The sequence below is a fragment of the Pararge aegeria genome, chromosome 19 (genome assembly GCF_905163445.1).
Source record: "Pararge aegeria chromosome 19, ilParAegt1.1, whole genome shotgun sequence".
In the NCBI taxonomy this organism is placed as follows: Eukaryota; Metazoa; Arthropoda; class Insecta; order Lepidoptera; family Nymphalidae; genus Pararge; species Pararge aegeria.
The window spans coordinates 2,583,336-2,602,355 of record NC_053198.1 but is presented as its reverse complement, the minus strand read 5'-3'; the positions used below and the strand labels follow the sequence as shown (position 1 = coordinate 2,602,355).

Below are 19,020 nucleotides of genomic sequence, written 5' to 3'. Positions count from 1 at the left end.
CAAAGTATGTGTGCAATCCCTGAACTGTATGTCGGCATTTAATTGTATTACCACTTACGGCTCGGGTGTGTGCCAAAAATAAGGACAGCAACTGATAAATATGTATTAATACTGACGAAAGAAGTTTTTATTATTCGCTTCAAATAACAACTTTATATTTGTTTAATTATACTAAAAAATATACAGAGAGACTATGTCCAGTAACTGAAGGAGGTACAAGATTTGCTCTAATCGAGGAGTCGCTTCCGCGTATCAAACTATATATCGTTAATGTAAAATGAACCTAATATAACTCGTTTTAGAGTCGCAAATCTTGTACTTCAGTTCTGTCAAAAGCCCGAATTGAAGACAAATTTAAGCTTTAACATAATGCAGATTAGATCCAATTTACTCCGATGTTCAACCATACCCGAAAACAACTGTTCGATCGCCAGTGGGCATATCTTGTTCTAAGGGTACAGTCACTGCTATCGGCCTCTGCCAACAGATGCTGTGAGAGTCCCCTGAATTAACGATAGTTTAAATTACAATCTCAACTTGGAAAGTATCCAATCTATATATGAAGACACTTTGGTGTACACTCCTGGCCAGCCGGTAGTTGAACAGTTTTGGGGCCCGTAGGAGACAACACCAACCGACACCCAATTTGATCCAGAGACCTGAGTCATCAGCGGACCTCCAGAGTCTCCTTTACAGGTGTCTTTACCATCTTTACCACCTCCCGCGCAAAGTTGCTTGTTCGTTATTTGACGCCCGGCGAGCGCATACCGTCGTTTGCAAACTTTTTTATTGAATACAGACAGGTCCACTTTCTCCTTCTTCTCCGTTGCTGGTCATGAAAACAGAAAATTATTTTCAATAAAATTATCCATATTTTATTGATATCAATCAATCAATAATTTTTTTTTAATTTTGCTGGAATATGGTTCGTTCAAAATGTTTGCATAGGTGTAATTGATTTTTATAAGTGTCACATATACTGCCAAGATTGGCGGGCAAAAATTTGTCGTTAACAATTTTCAATATTATATAACAATACGAGACTTGTCACATAAAAATGTAAAAACAAAAAATATGGGAAATACCGGAATAAAAATCACAGATTAAATAAATAATAAATACTTAGAAAATACAATCTATAATTATTATCATTTTCCTTTAAGATAGTCATTGATATGATGGGATGGTGCACCACTACATGGCCCCAGGACAAACGGTTAATTGTTAGAACGCGCTAATCTCGGGAATTAGCAGTTAGTTCATTTTTTTTATGCATTTTATTATTTACTAAGGCTATTTTACTTTTAACCTCACGCTGTGACTAGTTGGGGCCGGACTACGGGCAAGGAGTGTATAGTAACGTTGTTAATTTTTACTGTTATCATTTCAGCCGACCTCCCTGGCGCATTGGTGAGCGCTGTGATCTTGGGATCTAAATGGGAGGTCCCGGGGTGATTTGGGAATTTATAATTTCCGAATTTCTTTTGGTCTGGACGTGTGAAAAGTTATATTTTCCGCTCTAGTGATGTTTAATTGTACGAAATTGACACCCTTTTTGAAATTTCGGATGTACAGTACTGACTAGATTGTGGACATTCAGTCTAATAAATTAGGCCGCCACAATAGAGCGGGGATCAGTTGAGCATTGGCAGCGGTAGAAACAACACGTAGTGGATAAATTACCTTTGTGTATTTCAATTCATTCATTCATTTCATTAATCACCAGTGTTTACAATAAAAAAAATGTTTTTTAAAAGTAGATTGATTAATTATTCTTGCCGTTGCTTCATTCATATGCCCACCCATCTTAAAAATACGAAAACACATACCGACATTATTCAAAGCACCAGTATCCTTTATGGTTCCTGTTTCGCCCCACCCCGCCACCTCCAAAGATTGATTCCATAACCATTTTTCCGTAGCGCGAAGCGACGCGTTCGTAGGGAGGCATATGGGCTTTACAAAATCTGAAAGAAGAGTCACTTGTTTTATTACCCGCAGCTTTGCCTCAGTGGCATTGAATGACACTTTTTAATAATATTTGGGGACTCGGAAATAGGATCCCATTTCCGATGTAGTTGGTGGTGGTGTTAAGAAAAGAAAAAGAAAGAAAGAAAGAAAGAAAAGAAAAATCGTATTTATTGTCACACATTTGTGTAAAATGTTACATTCGTGAAATAAAATAATTGTTAAACTATAAAAATTAAAAAAAAAATGTGTGACAAAGGAGCTGGCTCAGTATAGCTGCAAACTACAACGCGCAGCACTGGTTTTCAGCCAGCCCCATTATCTTCGTCGTCACTGAATCCTCGCGACTAAACAATAACAAAATTATCATAAAAAAGAGCAATAACATAGAATACTTATAATATATAATATAATATAATATATAAACACACAAAAGATATTTTTCATTAAAACAAACTCATTTACATCGAGAAATACAAAATCATCAAAGAGGTAAATAATAAACAAAATCAAAAATTATGAAATTAATAAACATGAAAATCTAAAAAAAAAGAAAAAACTAAAAATCTAAAATCAAAAATTAAATGTAATGTGAGTGTCTTTAATGTGAAATAAAGGAAAAATTATATAAAAGTTCTAAAAGGTGGGAAAAGTAATAATTTGTTAATTTTTATTTATTTATTTTTTTATTTACTGGTGGTTATTGAGATTTTTTGTATAATAATTTAAAGAGTTTTTTAACTCTATTTGTAGACGTTAAGATGGTGACAATTACTGTATTCTGATCTGGCGCCACCACACGGCCGTGATGTTGACCTTGACTTGACTTAAAAACTTACTAAAAGCTCTATGAGGTCGCGAGGAGGTACAGCCATGAAACCCAGCGAGCGTTCTCGCGGGAAATATTATTGAAGTTATCCTCTTGCTTTTCGCGGAGTTGGTATAGCAAATAATACTTTTTTATTTTTTACTTACGAAACTTCCTATAAATTTACATTTAAAAAAAAAACATTTATTTCAAGTAGGCCTAGTTTATAAGCACTTTTGAAACGTCAAGTCAGTCTGTTTGTCACTCTACCACCGGTTTGAAAGACAGATTCCACTGAGAAGAGCCGGCAGGAAACTCAGCAGATTGATCTTTTCAAAGATAATTTTATAGTTTAGCAATCTTTAGAATTTTTCTGTTTTGTGAGAGATGAGAGCAGAGTGGCCTGCTTCCAAGCAGCTTTGTCGCTAACCTAACCACGACAGGTTAATTACGATAAGAAAAATTTTATTCAAGTGATCAACAAACCATTGAAAGTTACATTATCTGACAGTCTTAAGAGCGCGATGTCGTTAAGCTGGTGCTCATCATCTGGAACGTAGTCTTCATGCGCTATCACCTCCTCGACTTGCACGTTCTGTACTGGAAGGCTGCAGTCAGCCTCTTTATAGAATATGCAGTCTGTATCTTTTGAAATATCCCACTCGCCAAGGCGGACTTCAGTACTGAAATTATACAAAAACAGCTGTTGCCTGCGATTTCGTCCACGTCTAGAGCGCGTTCACATAGAACGTCCGTTTTACAGGTCCGTTAAAACGTACATGTTACTAGCGTATGTAGTTGTATGAGCGAACTCACACAGAATACCGTATTCCGGATCCAGTAAAAAATACCTATCCGAGAAAATAAGCAGCAATCCGTTTTACAGGTCCCTTTAAACGTACCTATATGTTAGTAGCGTATGTAGTTGTATGTTCAAATTCATTTATTTCAAGTAGGCCTACTTTATAAGCACTTTTGCTAAGCGTCAAGTATGTATGTTTGTGTAACTCTACCACCGGTTCGGAAAGCAGATTCTACCGAGAAGAGCCGGCGAGAAACTCAGTAGTTGCTCTTTTCGAACATCAACATTTACAATCATTTTGCTATCTTGCGGGAGATGAGAGCGAGGCTGGCTGCTTCCATTCTACCTTGTCATTGAGGAATTCATCAAATGTATAGTAACCTCGCTGTACTAGATGCGTTTTTACACATTTTTTAAATGTATGCATTGGTAGGTCAAGAATTTCCTTAGGAATCATGTTGTAAAAGCGTATACTCAACCCCACAAAGGAGTTCTGCACCTTTCGCAGACGATATGCAGATATCACTAATTTATGACCGTTTCTGGTAAGTCGATTGTTAATTTCAGCTTTTGATTTATAAAGAGTAATATTTTGTCTCACAAAGACTATATTATTATAAATGTATTGCGAAGCTACTGTAAGAATACCTATTTGTTTAAATTTTCTCGAAGCGATTCGCGTGATCCAAGTTTATATATTGATCGTACTCTTTTCTGTAGTATAAATATACTTTCAATATCTGCAGCTTTTCCCCACAGCAAGATCCCATAGGACATAATACTGTGAAAGTATGCGAAATAAACAAGCCTAGCTGTTTCAACATCGGTAAGCTGTCTAATTTTCCTGATTGCATAAAACACACAGAATACAGTATTCCGGATCCAGTAACAACAGAAATACTGATCCGTTTTATTGGATCGAAACCGCGCGAGGCTTGGCAGTGGAACGAGGGTGCGCGGGGTGCGGTGTGCAGCACACAGCCGCCATTTACAACGTCCATCCCCGTAGAAAGTAGACGATACACAGAAGAGCGAAAGTCCAGTACCGTCGGATCTGTTAAAATCGGTCCTGAAAATGCTGTGCGAATATCCTCCAGTAGCGACGGATCAGTAAACTCGGTCCTGTAAATGCTGTATGAATATTACCACCAGTAGCGACGGATCAGTTAAAATGGATCCTGTAAAATCGAATGTTCTATGTGAAAGAGCCCTTAGACTGCATTCTCACTGCAAGTGAGATTGCAGTCAACTTATTATGGAATAAAAAAAACGCTCTTTTAACGTTTAGCATCAATGAGTCGTTGCCACTTTGTTGGATCAATGACTACTGAGTCATTGATCAAACAAAGTGGCATAGCCACATAATTAAGAACATACAGAAAACAGTGTACACGACTAATATTGAAGCATCAAAAACCAGTCCACTTTGGTATTGTTTCTCGAACAAAACGGTTAGTTGCTTCATACCATTTAGCAAATTACAGTAATTTATACCTCCAATGTTCTAAGCGTTCACCATAAAATGTGAAAATGGGAAAAGTTTGCGTGCCAGCAGCATTCCACGGGTGTAAAGTGAAACGTGCGCGGGGCTTTTTTCACTGTTATTGGACACAATGCACTGCATACAATAATGGCTGAATGAGGATTCTAATATACGTTCTTAATTCAACGAGTATTAACGCCTAGCTATGGGAGATTTTAAATAAAATAAAAAATAAATACCTGAATCAAGATAATTTTAATGTTAATGACTTTTATACGAATTACCATAAACAAAAAATAGCGACTCTTATTACTAGGGTCGCACGACCATCCCTCATGAATCAAGACCCATCCCGCACTGTTAAGCAGTAAGCGACCAAACACGTCATTACAGGTTTGAGGTTACAGGTATACCCACACACTTTCTCTTATATATATATATATATATATATATATAATATACACTTTCTCTTATATATATATATATATATATATATATAAGAGAAAGTGTGTGGGTATTTTCCGTATAGGCTCCGAAACGGCTGGAACGATTTCAATGAAACTTTCAGGGAATCTCCGGATTGACCTGGCGAGTAATCCTGTAAAGTTTGGTGACAATCGGAGCACTCCTAACTGTCAAATACAGCTTTTATTTAATATGATGATTCTATTGTTGGGTGTACATGGGTGTAGATAATGATCTTCACCCGCTCGAGAAGAGAATAGAAGAGAATCAATACGGAGATAAATAAATGATTTAATATATTACTTAAATTATCATGATGTAAGTTTATTGTTTAAATAAAATATAGCAAAATCTAGCCCGGCGAAGCGGGCTGGGTACGCTAGTATTTTATAAGTTTTAGATGCTTACGAGTGCAACTTTGAGCGACTACGATTATTTATAAGTAAATAAATACTATTTTTGTAACTAAGGCCTTATTTACCCAAACCTGCCTTAGTCTATGAAAGTATCTTACATTTTGAAACGCTTGGAATCCGAACGCGATGTGACGCAATGTGCCGCAGTGAGCACGTATCTGGACGAGATAAGCACTCCACCGCACAGGAAGCCGGTTTCCGTAGCATTATCTGATAATAACAAAACTGATTAAAAATTGTGCTTTTACCGTGTACATTATGGAGAACTCTCAGGCTTGTAGGTTACCTCGCGATCTTTTCCTTCGCTTACTACACGCCGGCTACACGTGTAAAAAGTTTGGCTATATAGCCTTAAAGAACTTTAGATTTACCCTCTTATTGCAATGTGCGAACCTGCGAGCTAACATACGAGTATTTGATCTGAACGCCCTGAGCTCCCGTTTCGATATCCTTCAAAATTTCAAATTTCAAAATTCGTTTATTTCAAGTTTATAAGCACTTTTAAAACGTCAATTCAGTCTGTTTGTAGAGACTCGACCACCGGTTCGGTAAGCAGATTCCACCGAGAAGAGCCGGCAAGAAACTCAGCAGATTGCTCTTTTTCAACATAATTTTACCGTTAACAATGAAAAAAAAAATATATAATAAATTTTCTATCTTGTGAGAGATGAGAGCGGAGATTCATCAATCGTATAGAAACCACGATTGTTTAAACTTATGCATTGGCAGGTCCAAAATCAACTTGGGAATCAGATTATAAAAGCATATACCCAATCCCACAAATGACTTCTGCACCTTTCGCAAACGACATACCTACAGATTTCAATAACTTATGTCCATTTCGAGTAAGGCCAACCGCCTTATGTCCACTTTTCGTTTATAAAGAGTAATGGGGCTGACCTGTAAAAGCCCTTAAAAAAAAGAATAATAATAAAAAAAAAAGAGTAATGTTTTCTTCACGTCTGATAAGACTGCCAGTCGTGCAGTGTGGCAAGTTTGTTTGTTTTGTTTTTAAAATATCTTTATTATTTTAATAATTGTATTACAGTTCATATCCTAGTGTCTAGCCTAGGTTGAACAAATAAATAATATATTACTTAAAGTTTAGCAGGTTACAAACATTTTTAACAACTTATTGAGCCACATAACAGATGATAATAACTTGTTTTATGTAGCACTTAGTGCAGACGTACGTTTATTAATAAAATTAAATGCATTTAATTGTTAAAGATATTAATCATATATTTATAAATTAAACGAGGGTAGAACTCGGAACTATGCAACAGTTTCGTACATAGCATTCACTCAGTCGTCGAGGAAAGAGTGATGTGGTAGTCGGTACCGATTGTACTTATCGATATATGATAAGTCTTTATACCGGCTTTAGCCAATTGCGGACACAAGCGAATTTTTGTTTTTTATTACAAACTAAATAGAACTTTTTGGATTGCCCCAGTATGAAAGCTTGGTTAAAAAAGCTTGGTTGGAAAAGATTGGTTCGGAAAGAGGTATACCTGGGTTTTGATATTTGATCAATGCCATCCAAGGATGCTCGTCAATATCAGTCAGAGTACCTCCATATATCTTGTTCGGGGTCATGATTCCGCAAGTGTTCCAGTCAGGCAGTAGGGGGTAGGGGTAAGCTGGTTCTGGACAACACACCTGGAAATAAAAAAAGTTAGACGGCTGATTGGCGCAGTGGGCTGTGGGCAGTGGGCCCTGCTTTCTCAGTATAAGCCCGTGGATTCGACTCCCACAATTCAAAATTCATTTATTTCAAGTAGGCCTTATATAAGCAACTTTGAAACGTCAAGTCTGTCTGTTTGTAGTGACTCTACCACCGGTTCGGAAAGCATATTCTACCGAGGAGAAGCCAGCAAGAAACTCAGCAGTTGCTCTTTTCCAACATCAACAATTTACGATGAAAGCGGAGCCGGATGCTTCCAAGCAACCTTGTCATTATTGTCTTGTCAATTGGAAGATGTTTGTGTGTTGTACATAAATGCTTTTTAGTGTCGGGGTGTTTCCGTCCTACAGTTGACGACCTCCCTGGCGCAACGGTGAGCGCTGTAAATTTAATTAGAAGGTCCCGGATTCGATCCAGGCAGGGTCAATTTGGGAATTTATAATTTTCTGAATTTTCTCATGTCTGGTCTGGTGGGAGGCTTTGGCCGTGGCTAGTTACCACCCTACCGGCAAAGGCGTGCCGCTAAGCGATTTAGTGTTCTGGTGCGATGTCACGTAGAAACCGATTTGGGGTATGACTATATACTCCCTAACAGGTTAACCCGCTACCATCTTAGCACCAGGTGAGATTGCAGTAAAGGGCTAACTTGTAGCGGAATAAAAAAAGACCTGTTATAAGTATTTATGTATCGCGATGTCATCATCAACATATCAATCGATCGAAGTCCACTACTGGACATAGGTCTTTTGAAAGGCTAAGGCTAAGGCTTCAAATACCCCGGTATTATGCCGTTTGGGTCCAGCGGCTCCCTACGGCTCGCTTCATGTCATCCGTCCACCATATAGATTGGCACAGTTTGCAGCGACCCTGCTTTCTGAATCCAAGGCCGTGGGTTCGGTTCCCACTACTGAAAAATGGTATTTTCAGTGTCTGGGTGTTTATATGTATAGTCTAAGTATTTATGTATATTGTTCATAAAAATACTCATCAGTCATCTTAGTACCCATAACACAAGCTACGCTTACTTTGGGGCTAGATCGCGATGTGTTTATTGTCGTAGTATATTTATTTATATCGTATATATCTAATTATGTCTAACGCTCATGTTCCGCTCCACCCAATAATTGTTAGGAGCTCTGCACTCGAAATTGTAGACGAGTATATATACCTAGGACACACGATCCAGTTAGGTAGGTCCAATTTCGAGAAAGAGGTAAACCGCCGAATCCAATTTGGATGGGCAGCGTTCGGGAGACTTCGTGACCTCTTTTCGTCCAAAATCCCTCAGTGCCTGAAGACTAAAGTCTTCGAACAGTGCGTGTTGCCAGTGATGACTTACGGATCAGAGACATGGTCGCTAACTATGGGCCTCATAAGAAGGCTCAGAGTCACTCAGCGGGCGATGGAAAGAGCTATGTTAGGAGTGTCTCTACGTGATCTAATCAGAAATGAGGAGATCCGTAGAAGAACTAGAGTTACCGACATAGCTCAGCGAGTTGCGAAGCTGAAGTGGCAATGGGCGGGGCACATAGCTCGGAGAACCGATGGACGTTGGGGTCTTAAGGTGCTGGAATGGCGACCCCGCACCGGTAAACGCAGCGTAGGTCGGCCCCAAACGAGGTGGACAGATGACATCAGGCGAGTAGCTGGGAGCCGTTGGAGGCAAGCGGCCCAGGACCGTGCATTGTGGAACTCCCTACAAAAGACCTATGTCCAGCAGTGGACGTCAATTGGTTGAGATGATGATGATGATGATGATCGTATATATCATCTTAGTACCCACAAAACAAGTTATTATGGGGCTAAACGGCGATGAGGGTCTTTTAATATATTTAATTTAAACAAGGCGGGTAACGAGTTCATTGTGGGCCTGTCGGGCGGCCGAGTTGAAAGACATCATAAATGATACGCAGTCGAAGTCGCTTGCATCAGCTAAATACAACTGGTAACGGAATTTCGAAATACTGTTGATGGGTGCATAAGTATATTTCATAACATAAGGAATCAAAGAAAAATCGCCACCTAGCGATAAGGCCGCCTTTTGTATCCTGCTTCATTCTTCACGTGTTTGTTCTTTTTTTTCTCGTTTTTCTGAGTGGTGTACAAATAAAGAGTATAATAAAATGAATAATTAAATAAAAATTAATCGAAAGTAGCATATTTATTTCTACATGCAAACTAACGTATTGAAGATAAAAGATCGACACGTCCATAGTAACTACGCTATGCGACGCGGACCTACAAAAGTGACGGGAGTCTTTGATTTCATTTGATTTTTATTTTGCTTGTGATGTTAGGGCTGTATCATTTCTTTCAGAAAATCTATTAGCGTTTCGGTTTCACAGATGAGTCTCAGAGACAGTAAATAAGCCGAGTTAGTGTAGTGTTTAAGCGGTGATAGCCCAGTGGGCAGGAGCTCGACTTCACTTGCGGGGGGCCGGGTTCGAATCCCAGCACGCACCTCTAACTTTTCTAAGTTATGTAAGTTGTAAGTAATTAAAGTAATTAAAATATCAATTGCTTCATCGGTGAAGGAAAACATCCTGAGAGTTCTCGAAGGAGTGTGGAGTCCACCAATCCGGACTGGGCCAGCGTGGTGGACTACGGCCTAAACACCTTCTCATTGTGGGAGGAGACCTATGCCCCGTAGTGGGCCGGTAATGGGTTAATTTAACGAAAGCCCGTGTACTAATATTTCAGATTTAATGCTTAAATAAAAAAAAAACTTTTATGACCGGCCTGTTCATGTCAGCCCTCATTCGGAATTATTAGTAAAGTAAACGACTCCTGAGGATGCTCCGGTTTCGGAGTGAAACGTGCGTAATGTACCCTACATTGCCGAGGATCTGTTTGGTGTGGCGTATACGGATTGAAGAAATTATAAATTACACCATAAAGATTCTCCCGCTGTTCGCGGAGTATAGCAAATTAAGATTAATTTTCATAATATATTATGGATTTCCGCAAAGTAACGCCTGCTTCTATCCAATATCTAAGTAGTAAATAAATAAATAGTCATCATACCTTCAGTTTTTTTTTACTAAGGCTACATTGCTTTGGAAGCTGCATCGTGGTCTGATCTCCACTTTTCTGGGAGTGTAGCACAGTGCACTTTGTACGTTCGACGCATCTTTCGTTGAGCCCGCACCGATCTGAAACGAACCGGGTGTTAACAATAGTTGAGATGACGAAAGAAAAGAGGCCTTAAACGAATAATATATATTTACTAGCTGTCCCGGCAAACTTCGTAACTAGGATAATTATTTTTTGACGAATGTTATATTTTAATACTTATTGTCCTATTTCGGTCTAAGAGGAATCCAAAAAATCAAATATAATAAAAATTGGTCCAGCCGTTCTTGAGTGGTGTACCTAACACAACAACAACCAGTATTTTGCCGGTTTATTTTTCTTCACAGAGACAGTACGACATTATTTGCAAAAAAACCTTAGACACACTTTTAGACCAAATGCCATCTAAAAGAGACCGTGCTCGTATTCTCGCTATCTCTGCTAAGGAGTCCGGCTACTGGCTACATGCTCTCCCTTCAGCTCACCTGGGCACTATGTTAGACCACACCACTCTGTCGGTGGTGACTGGTGCCTCTATAATTCAGCCTCGTCGATGCCACTGCGGTGACGCTGTGAAAGTGATGCTGTGTGTGTTGAGGGATAGGAAGGGCTTTATTCATTATGAGCTGTTACCACCAAGCAGGACCATCAATTCTGAACTATACTGCGAACAACTGATGAGATTAAAGCAAGAAGTTGAGAGAGCGGCCGGAATTAATCAACAGAAGGGGTGAGGTTTTCATGATGATAACGCTAAACCACACACATCTTTAGCCACTCAGCAAAAATTATGAGAGTTTGGCTGGGAGGTGTCAATGCATCCGCCGTATAGTCCTGACCTTGTTCCTTTAGATTTCCACCTATTACGGTCTCTTCAGATTTCTTTAGGCAGTGTCAGGTTGACATCACGAGAGGACTTCCAAAACTACTTGTCGCGGGTGTTTGATCAGAAGCCCCAAAATTTCCAAAGCAATGAGATTATGTCCTTACATACAAGACGGCAAAAAGTTATCAAACAAAATTGTACCTACATACTCTAGTTAAATGTAAGTAAACTATATTAAAAAACGTTTTGAACTTTCTTAAAAAAGCGAAGAAACTTTTTCCCCAACCTCTTTTTTTTTATATATATTTATATATATATATATATCATAGATTTCGACTCTTCTATAAACTTAAGGCCGCTCTCTCACAAATATGTTTAAAAAATTGAGTTTTTAAAGCAACTTTTTCACGGTAAGTAGTTACCTATAAAGTTATCCTCAACAATTTTGTGTATGAGAATATGAGTGTGTTTGTTTGTTTGTCCTGCCCTCACACTGTAACTACGCAACCGATCAACTTGATATTTGGCAAAGAGTTAGTCGAAAAGACGGAGAGTAACATTTTATCCCAGGATAAGAAACTTACCTATAGGATTTGTAAAAAAGCCACAATAAACGCGGACGAAGAAGGCTTGCTACAGCTTGTTAAAAATTTCGAAAATATTTTTTGGCGGGCACTCTAATCTCTCTATTGTACTTGTATATTTATTTATTTATCATATTATGTATTATTTTATTTGTGTTATCTAGTTCAAGTACTAGTATGTATTTATTTTTTTAATATGCACAACCTACAGTCTGTTATCCTTTTGTTTTCCTTATCCTAAGGTTGCCTGGAAGAGATCGCTACTAAGCAATATGGCCGCCTTTTGTATACTACTTCTGTCTGTGTTTTTTTAAGTCTTCTTCTGTATTTTTTTTGTGTGCAAACAAAGAGTATAAATTAAAACATAAAATAATCGATACTGATGACAAAACTGTATTTTTTCGTTTTTGTCTATGTAATTTAACTAATGCAAATGTAAATCTGATATTACCTTACGTATCATGTTATGATAGTAGATTATGTAACAAGTATGCTTAATTGACTTTTAGTATTGTAATGATCGAGAATACCGAAGATACCGAAGATATCCCGGACGTCCGCCTATATTAGATTAGTGTGGCTCTCAAACAGCTTAAGAATGGCAAGGCGCTGGGGAATAGCAGCAGAACTCCTGAAGGCTGGGGGAAAACCGATACTGAAAGTCCTTCAGCGATTGTTTGTTTCTGTTATTCACCAAGGCACAATGCCAGAGGCATGGCACAGGAGTGTGGTCTTGTTCTTCAAAAAAGGTGATCATACTTTGCTGAAGAAAATTAGACCCATCTCACTGCTGAGTCATGTACAAGCTGTTTTCGAGAGTCATTACGAATCGCCTCGCTCGTAGGTTTGACGACTTCCAGCCTCTATATATAAGCCGGTTTCCGTAAGGGCTTTTGTACAATAGACCACATTCATACGCTGCGGCAGGTTATACAGAAGACTGAAGAGTATAACTGGCTACTTTGCTTAGCGTTTGTGGACTATGAAAAAGCCTTTGATTCGGTGGAAACTTGGGCTGTGTTAAGGTCACTGCAAAGATGCCGAATCGACTACCGGTATATCCAACTGTTGCAGTGTTTGTACAAAAATGCCACTATGTCAGTTCGTATACAGGATCAGACTACGAGACCAATACAATTGCAGCGAGGTGTGCGACAGGGAGATGTTATCTCCCCGAAGCCATTTACCGCTGCGTTGGAGGACGTCTTTAAGCTTCTGGATTGTTACGGACTTGGCATCAACATTATCGGCGAGTACATGACTCAACTTCGTTTTGCCGACGATGTAGTCATATGGCAGAGACTCTGGGAGACCTTAATAAGATGCTCGGTGACCTCAGTAGAGTTTCTCAACAGGTTGGCCTAAGAATGAACATGAGCAAAACGAACACGATCCAGTTAGGTAGGTCCAATTTCGAGAAGGAGGTGAACCACCGAATCCAACTTTGATTGCGTTCGGAAAGCTTCGTGACATCTCTTTGTCAAAAATCCCTCAGTGCCTGAAGCCCAAAGTCTTCGAACAGTGCGTGTTGCCAGTGATGACCTATGGCTCCGAAACATGGTCGCTAACTATGGGCCTCATAAGAAGGCTCAGAGTCACTCAGCGGGCGATGGAGAGTGCTATGCTCGGAGTATCTCTATGCGATCAAACCAGAAATGTGAAGCTTCGTAGAAGAACCAGATTTACCGACATAGCTCAACGAGTCGCGAAGCTGAAGTGGCAATGGTCGGGGCACATAGTTCGGAGGCGGGATGGACGTTGGGGACCCGAGGTGCTGGAATGGCAGCCGCACTGGTAAACGCAGCGTTGGTCGACCCCCGCCGAGGTGGACGGACGACATTAGGTGCGTCGCAGGTAGCCGCTGGATTCGAGCGGCACAAAACCGGGGAATTTGGAACTCCCTACAAAAGGCATGTCCAGCAGTGGACGTCTATCGGTTAATATAATGATGATGATGATATTTGTAAAAATCAATGCATACGCATTTCATACGACGTTTTCACTGTAATGAAAAAGCATAGCTTTAACAACTTAGCCTCACAAAGGTTTTCTGCAGAGTCTCTACTGATCTACCAATTTCTGATTTGTTCACGTTGAAATACTGCGAGCATAGAGCTCCCTCTGATTTAGATTACTCTTAGCTTTTTTATCATTTACTTTTACTGCCAGTAATAAAATTATTGACTCATCCACAAAGCAAATAAGTACAGGAAAATATTTAACCGAAATACCCCGTTATGTTGTTATTGATATATTTTGTTAATATGACTAATACTCGTGCTTTAGTCCCAGAATTAAGAAAATACAGAACTCTAATTTAGTCATTATTGCATGCAGTGCATTGTGCCCAAAAACAGTTAAAACGCAGCGTGCATGTCTCACTTGACAAGCGCGGAAAGTTGCTAGCACTCAAACATTTCCCATTTTCCCCATATAATGGTAAACGTTTAGAACAGAGGTAAAATAATTACTGTCAACTGCTAAATGGAGTGGAGAGACTAACCTGTGTTTGAGAAACACTACTAAAGTGGAGTGGTTTTTGATGCTTAAATATTAGTCGCGTACACGGTTTCTGTGTGTTCTTAATTCTGTGGCAATGGCATTATCATATAAAACGAAATACGAAGTAGGTATATGATCTATACTTAGTAATTTTCTACATTTTACTTGGCACCGACTTAAAAAATTGTTATTTTGGAGATTATGTAGAAAATAATTACTTCTTGTTTTTTAGTTATTTACCAAAGTCGGTATTTTTGTTTACTTTGGGGCTACGCTTACTTTGGGGCTAGATGGCGATGTGTGTATTGTCGTAGTATATTTATTATTTATTTAAATATATAATATACATCCCTATCCCTACTAATATTATAAATGTCAATGTAAGTTTGTTTGTTACGCTTTCACGCAAAAACTACTTAACCGATCCTCATGAAACTTTGTACACATATTCTTAGAAGTGTTAGAAGTAATAAAGGATACTTTTTATCCCGACATTAAGCTTGGATCCTTTGGGAGAGTGGATGACTTTTTGACGATTTTAACTCCGACAAATTATAACCGATTTAAATAGTTATTTTTGTACTATAAAGGTTATAATATGTGTTTAATTTAACCCAAACTGTGGTTAGAGAACCAGAACTCCTGAGCGGACAGCAGCAAACCCCTCATTTAAGGCTTAGTGATACTGAATACTATAATTTTTTTTTGATCTACAACTAAATTTAATGCCACATCAAAAAACAAAATCAAACGCAGACAAAGTCGCGGGCAACAGCTAGTAATATATAAAAGTAGATTTTAATACATAATCTACAGACAGTAATAAAGCAACAACTTCAACTGCCAACACCCAAAGAGAGGTAGTCCTTCAGACGACTCTTAAATATAGGAAGGGAGTTACTTCCACGGATTTCAGCAGGCAGATTGTTCCAGAGCATAATTGCTTTAAAGGTGAAAGAATTACCGAAGAACTTCGTTTTACAAAATGGGAGTACCAGACTGTTACCGAGGCGGGATCGAAGGTTGAAATGAGAAGTAGAAAACATTGAACTAGTTATGATAATAATAAAATTCTTTATTCGTCATCATCAGTCTATAACAGTCCTCCGCTGGATTAAAGGCCTCTCCTAACGGGAGGGTGTACCTATAATTCGAAACTAGGAGGCACGGGCGAGAATCAACGTCAATTTATTTTCTCTCCTAATGAGAGGGTTTGCGCATAATCACCACATTGGGCACACTAGTTTTTTTTTTTTTTATACTACAACAACACACACATCGCCATCTAGCCCCAAAGCAAGCGTAGCTTGTGTTATGGGTACTTAGATGACTGATATTTGAATGAATACACTTTTATTGTACACCACATAAACATAATATAGTAAAATTATAAGTAAAAATTTAACAAAAAGTATACAATATTTGTATGAATAATATACAAAAATACTTATAATATGCAGATAAACAGCCAGACACTGAAAAACATTCATGTTCATCACACAAACATTTTCCAGTCGTGGGAATCGAACCCACGGCCATGGACTCAGAAAGCAGGGTCGCTGCCACTGCGCTAGTCGGCCGTCAGATGCCGGTCTCAGTAGAAGTAGCACAGAGGACGCTGCTGCCCGTTTTTCCTTATATTTCCTTAGTCACCTCGTACAACACCCTAAGAAGAGAAACAGTGGTGACAACCGATACCACACGGCAAAAATTCTTTATTACACGATAAAAATGCAGGCGTTGTGTATATTTAATAATAATAAATGCTTTAATTCAGGCCAAATACCCATATGGCAAAAATGACAAAAATTCAAACAAAAAATACAAAATACTGTGAAGATAAGCAAATATGTGCAGACTACGATCTCAAATCGATACTAACTTAAATCAAATTAAAATTGCAAATAATAGAAAAAAAATTTAAAATAAATATCAAACTACGATTACGAATTTAGGGGCAAATATGAATAGAAAATTGCTACATACCAGAATAAGTCGATGAAACAATAGCGAGGAAATACAGTAGAATAACTTGTTTGTATCCCGAAATCATTATTTTTGAGTATAAAATCTCATGAGCTTAGACTTATTGTCAAAAAGTTCTAAATCCGGACACTCAGTTTATATAACTGATTGCCTGTGGCGGTCACAATTTATCACTCACTGTATACAACACTGTTCTCTGAATGGTGGTCAGTTAATGAAACAAATGCTGATGTGATGGGCTTATATATTGGAAGGTAAGTTAAGCACAGTAATTGTAAATGGTATAAAAAAAAACAAAATGGCACAGAGTGGTTGGTAATTTTAAATAATTTTAGTAGTAGGTAGTAGAGCTTCTTGTAACAAAGCTCGTCTGGTGGTAGCACCATGCTTATTAATATGTAAAAGAAACCCCATATTCATAACTTACAACGTTTAATCGTTAAAGTATCTAGTTAAAACACGGCACATTATAAACTCAAACATCCCTTTTTGATCTGAGTTTCTGTCATTTTGAATTTCTACTGAAAGTTCCAACTTATACCGACCACAGATTATGCATAACTTTGACCAGTCTGAACGAAGATACGTTTTTATTTTTAACCAAATGTACATACAAAGGCTAACATATATATATATATATATATATGTAAGTATAAATAAATTTTGACGGCTGACTGGCGCAGTGATTAGCGGGCGTGCTTTATGGGTCCAAGGCCGTGTATATACCATACCAAATTTTATTCAAATCCGTTCAGTAGTTTTCACGTGATGCCCGGACAGACTGAAAGACAGACAGACAGACACAAATTAAATGAAAATCTGTTTTGGACTCAGTATCTATCTATGTATATTAAAGAGAAAGTGTGTGGGTATGTTCCGTCTAGGCTCCGAAACGGCTGGACCGATTTCAATGAAACTTTACGGGAATCTCCGGATTGACCTGGCGAGTAATCCTGTAAAGTTTAGTGACGATCGGATCACTCCTAGTTTGAACTGTCAAACTGTCAAACACAGCTTTTATTTACTATGATGATATTCTATTGTTGGGTGTACATTGGTGTAGATAATGATCTTAACCCGCTCGAGAAGAGAATAGAAGAGAATTAATACGGAGAGAAATAAATGATTTAATATATTATGAGACTTAAATTAAAAATTTAATGATGTATGTTTATTGTTTAAATAAAATAAAGCAAAATCTAGCCCGGCGAGACGGCCGATTGGCGCAGTTTGCAGCGACCCTGCTTTCTGAGACAAAGGCTTCGATTCCCACAACTGGAAAATGTTTGTGTGATGAGCATGAATGTTTTTCAGTGTCGTATATTATTCATATAAATATTCATCAGTCATCTTAGTACCCATAACACAAGCTACGCTTACTTTGGGGCTAGATTGCGATGTGTGTATTGTCGTAGTATATTTATTTATTATTTATTTTATATTTATTTATGTATATAATATAAATTGTTGCAATGCTGTGTGCGGTTTGAAGGGCGTGGGTGCAGGTGTAATTACTGGCACATGAAGCTTAACACCCACGCTTCGGGTTGTCCATCAACCACAGGGCGGCAAGTTGCAGGACGTGTTCCTATAACACCCTGCGAAGTGTTGCTATGTTAATAGGCGACGGTTTTCTCACTTACCTGATGGTAATTGATGGACAATTAGATAGCCCACCATTCAATTATTAACGATAAATTTAAAAAAATAAAAACTACGATTTCCAATACTATAATTGTTAATCTAATTAGTTCATATTATTTTTCAATTCATGAGGAAATTCCAAAGAGGATAATAAAATCAAAAATACTAAATTACCTATTTATTAAACTTACTTTATTATTCCAAACACATTCCATCACCACGTAGTAAATATCCTTAATTAGGTAGGTACTCTATATCTGGAGCAGGATGATTTTGTAGGTATTTCTTTTTTCCTTATGAGGTAGGCAATTTTGTTAGTTAATATTATGTCCGAAGCGCTGTAGCTGTATCCGAGCGTTTTTTTTTTATTCCACTACAAGTTAGCCCTGGACTGGAATCTCAACTAGCAGCAGCAGGTAGCAGGCTAACCTGTAAGGGAGTGGAAGCCATACTTCTAATCGGTTTCTACGCGACATCGCACCGGAACCGGTAAGGTTTGGGAGGTAACTAGCCACGGCCAAACCCTCCCAGTAGACCTAACCAGAGGAAATTCAGAAACAGAACATAAATTTCCAAATTGCCTCGTACTTAAGTACATTCACAGCGCTCACCGTTACGCCAGGGTGGTCGTCAAAAACTCACTTAAATACTTTTTGCACGGGCTTGAATAGTACTTATAATGCACTATATTGAAAGTATTATATGTTCTATATTATATTTTTATTATATATATTTTTTTAATTTCACTATATCTACTATCATATATTATTATATGGA

General features: G+C 38.2%; 1 protein-coding gene across 1 annotated transcript; it reads right to left on the bottom strand.

Annotated features, from left to right (window-relative positions):
* Positions 1–524: 524 nt before the first annotated feature.
* LOC120632149 (CLIP domain-containing serine protease 2-like) lies at positions 525–16,771 on the bottom strand. The gene is made up of 7 exons (XM_039901954.1): positions 16,600–16,771; positions 10,654–10,781; positions 7,457–7,604; positions 6,041–6,152; positions 3,263–3,459; positions 1,830–1,967; positions 525–829 (listed from the first exon to the last, which is right to left on the bottom strand). The coding sequence occupies exons 1-7, from the start codon at positions 16,664–16,666 to the stop codon at positions 525–527; spliced, it is 1,095 nt and encodes a 364-aa protein (XP_039757888.1). The 5' UTR covers positions 16,667–16,771.
* Positions 16,772–19,020: the final 2,249 nt, after the last annotated feature.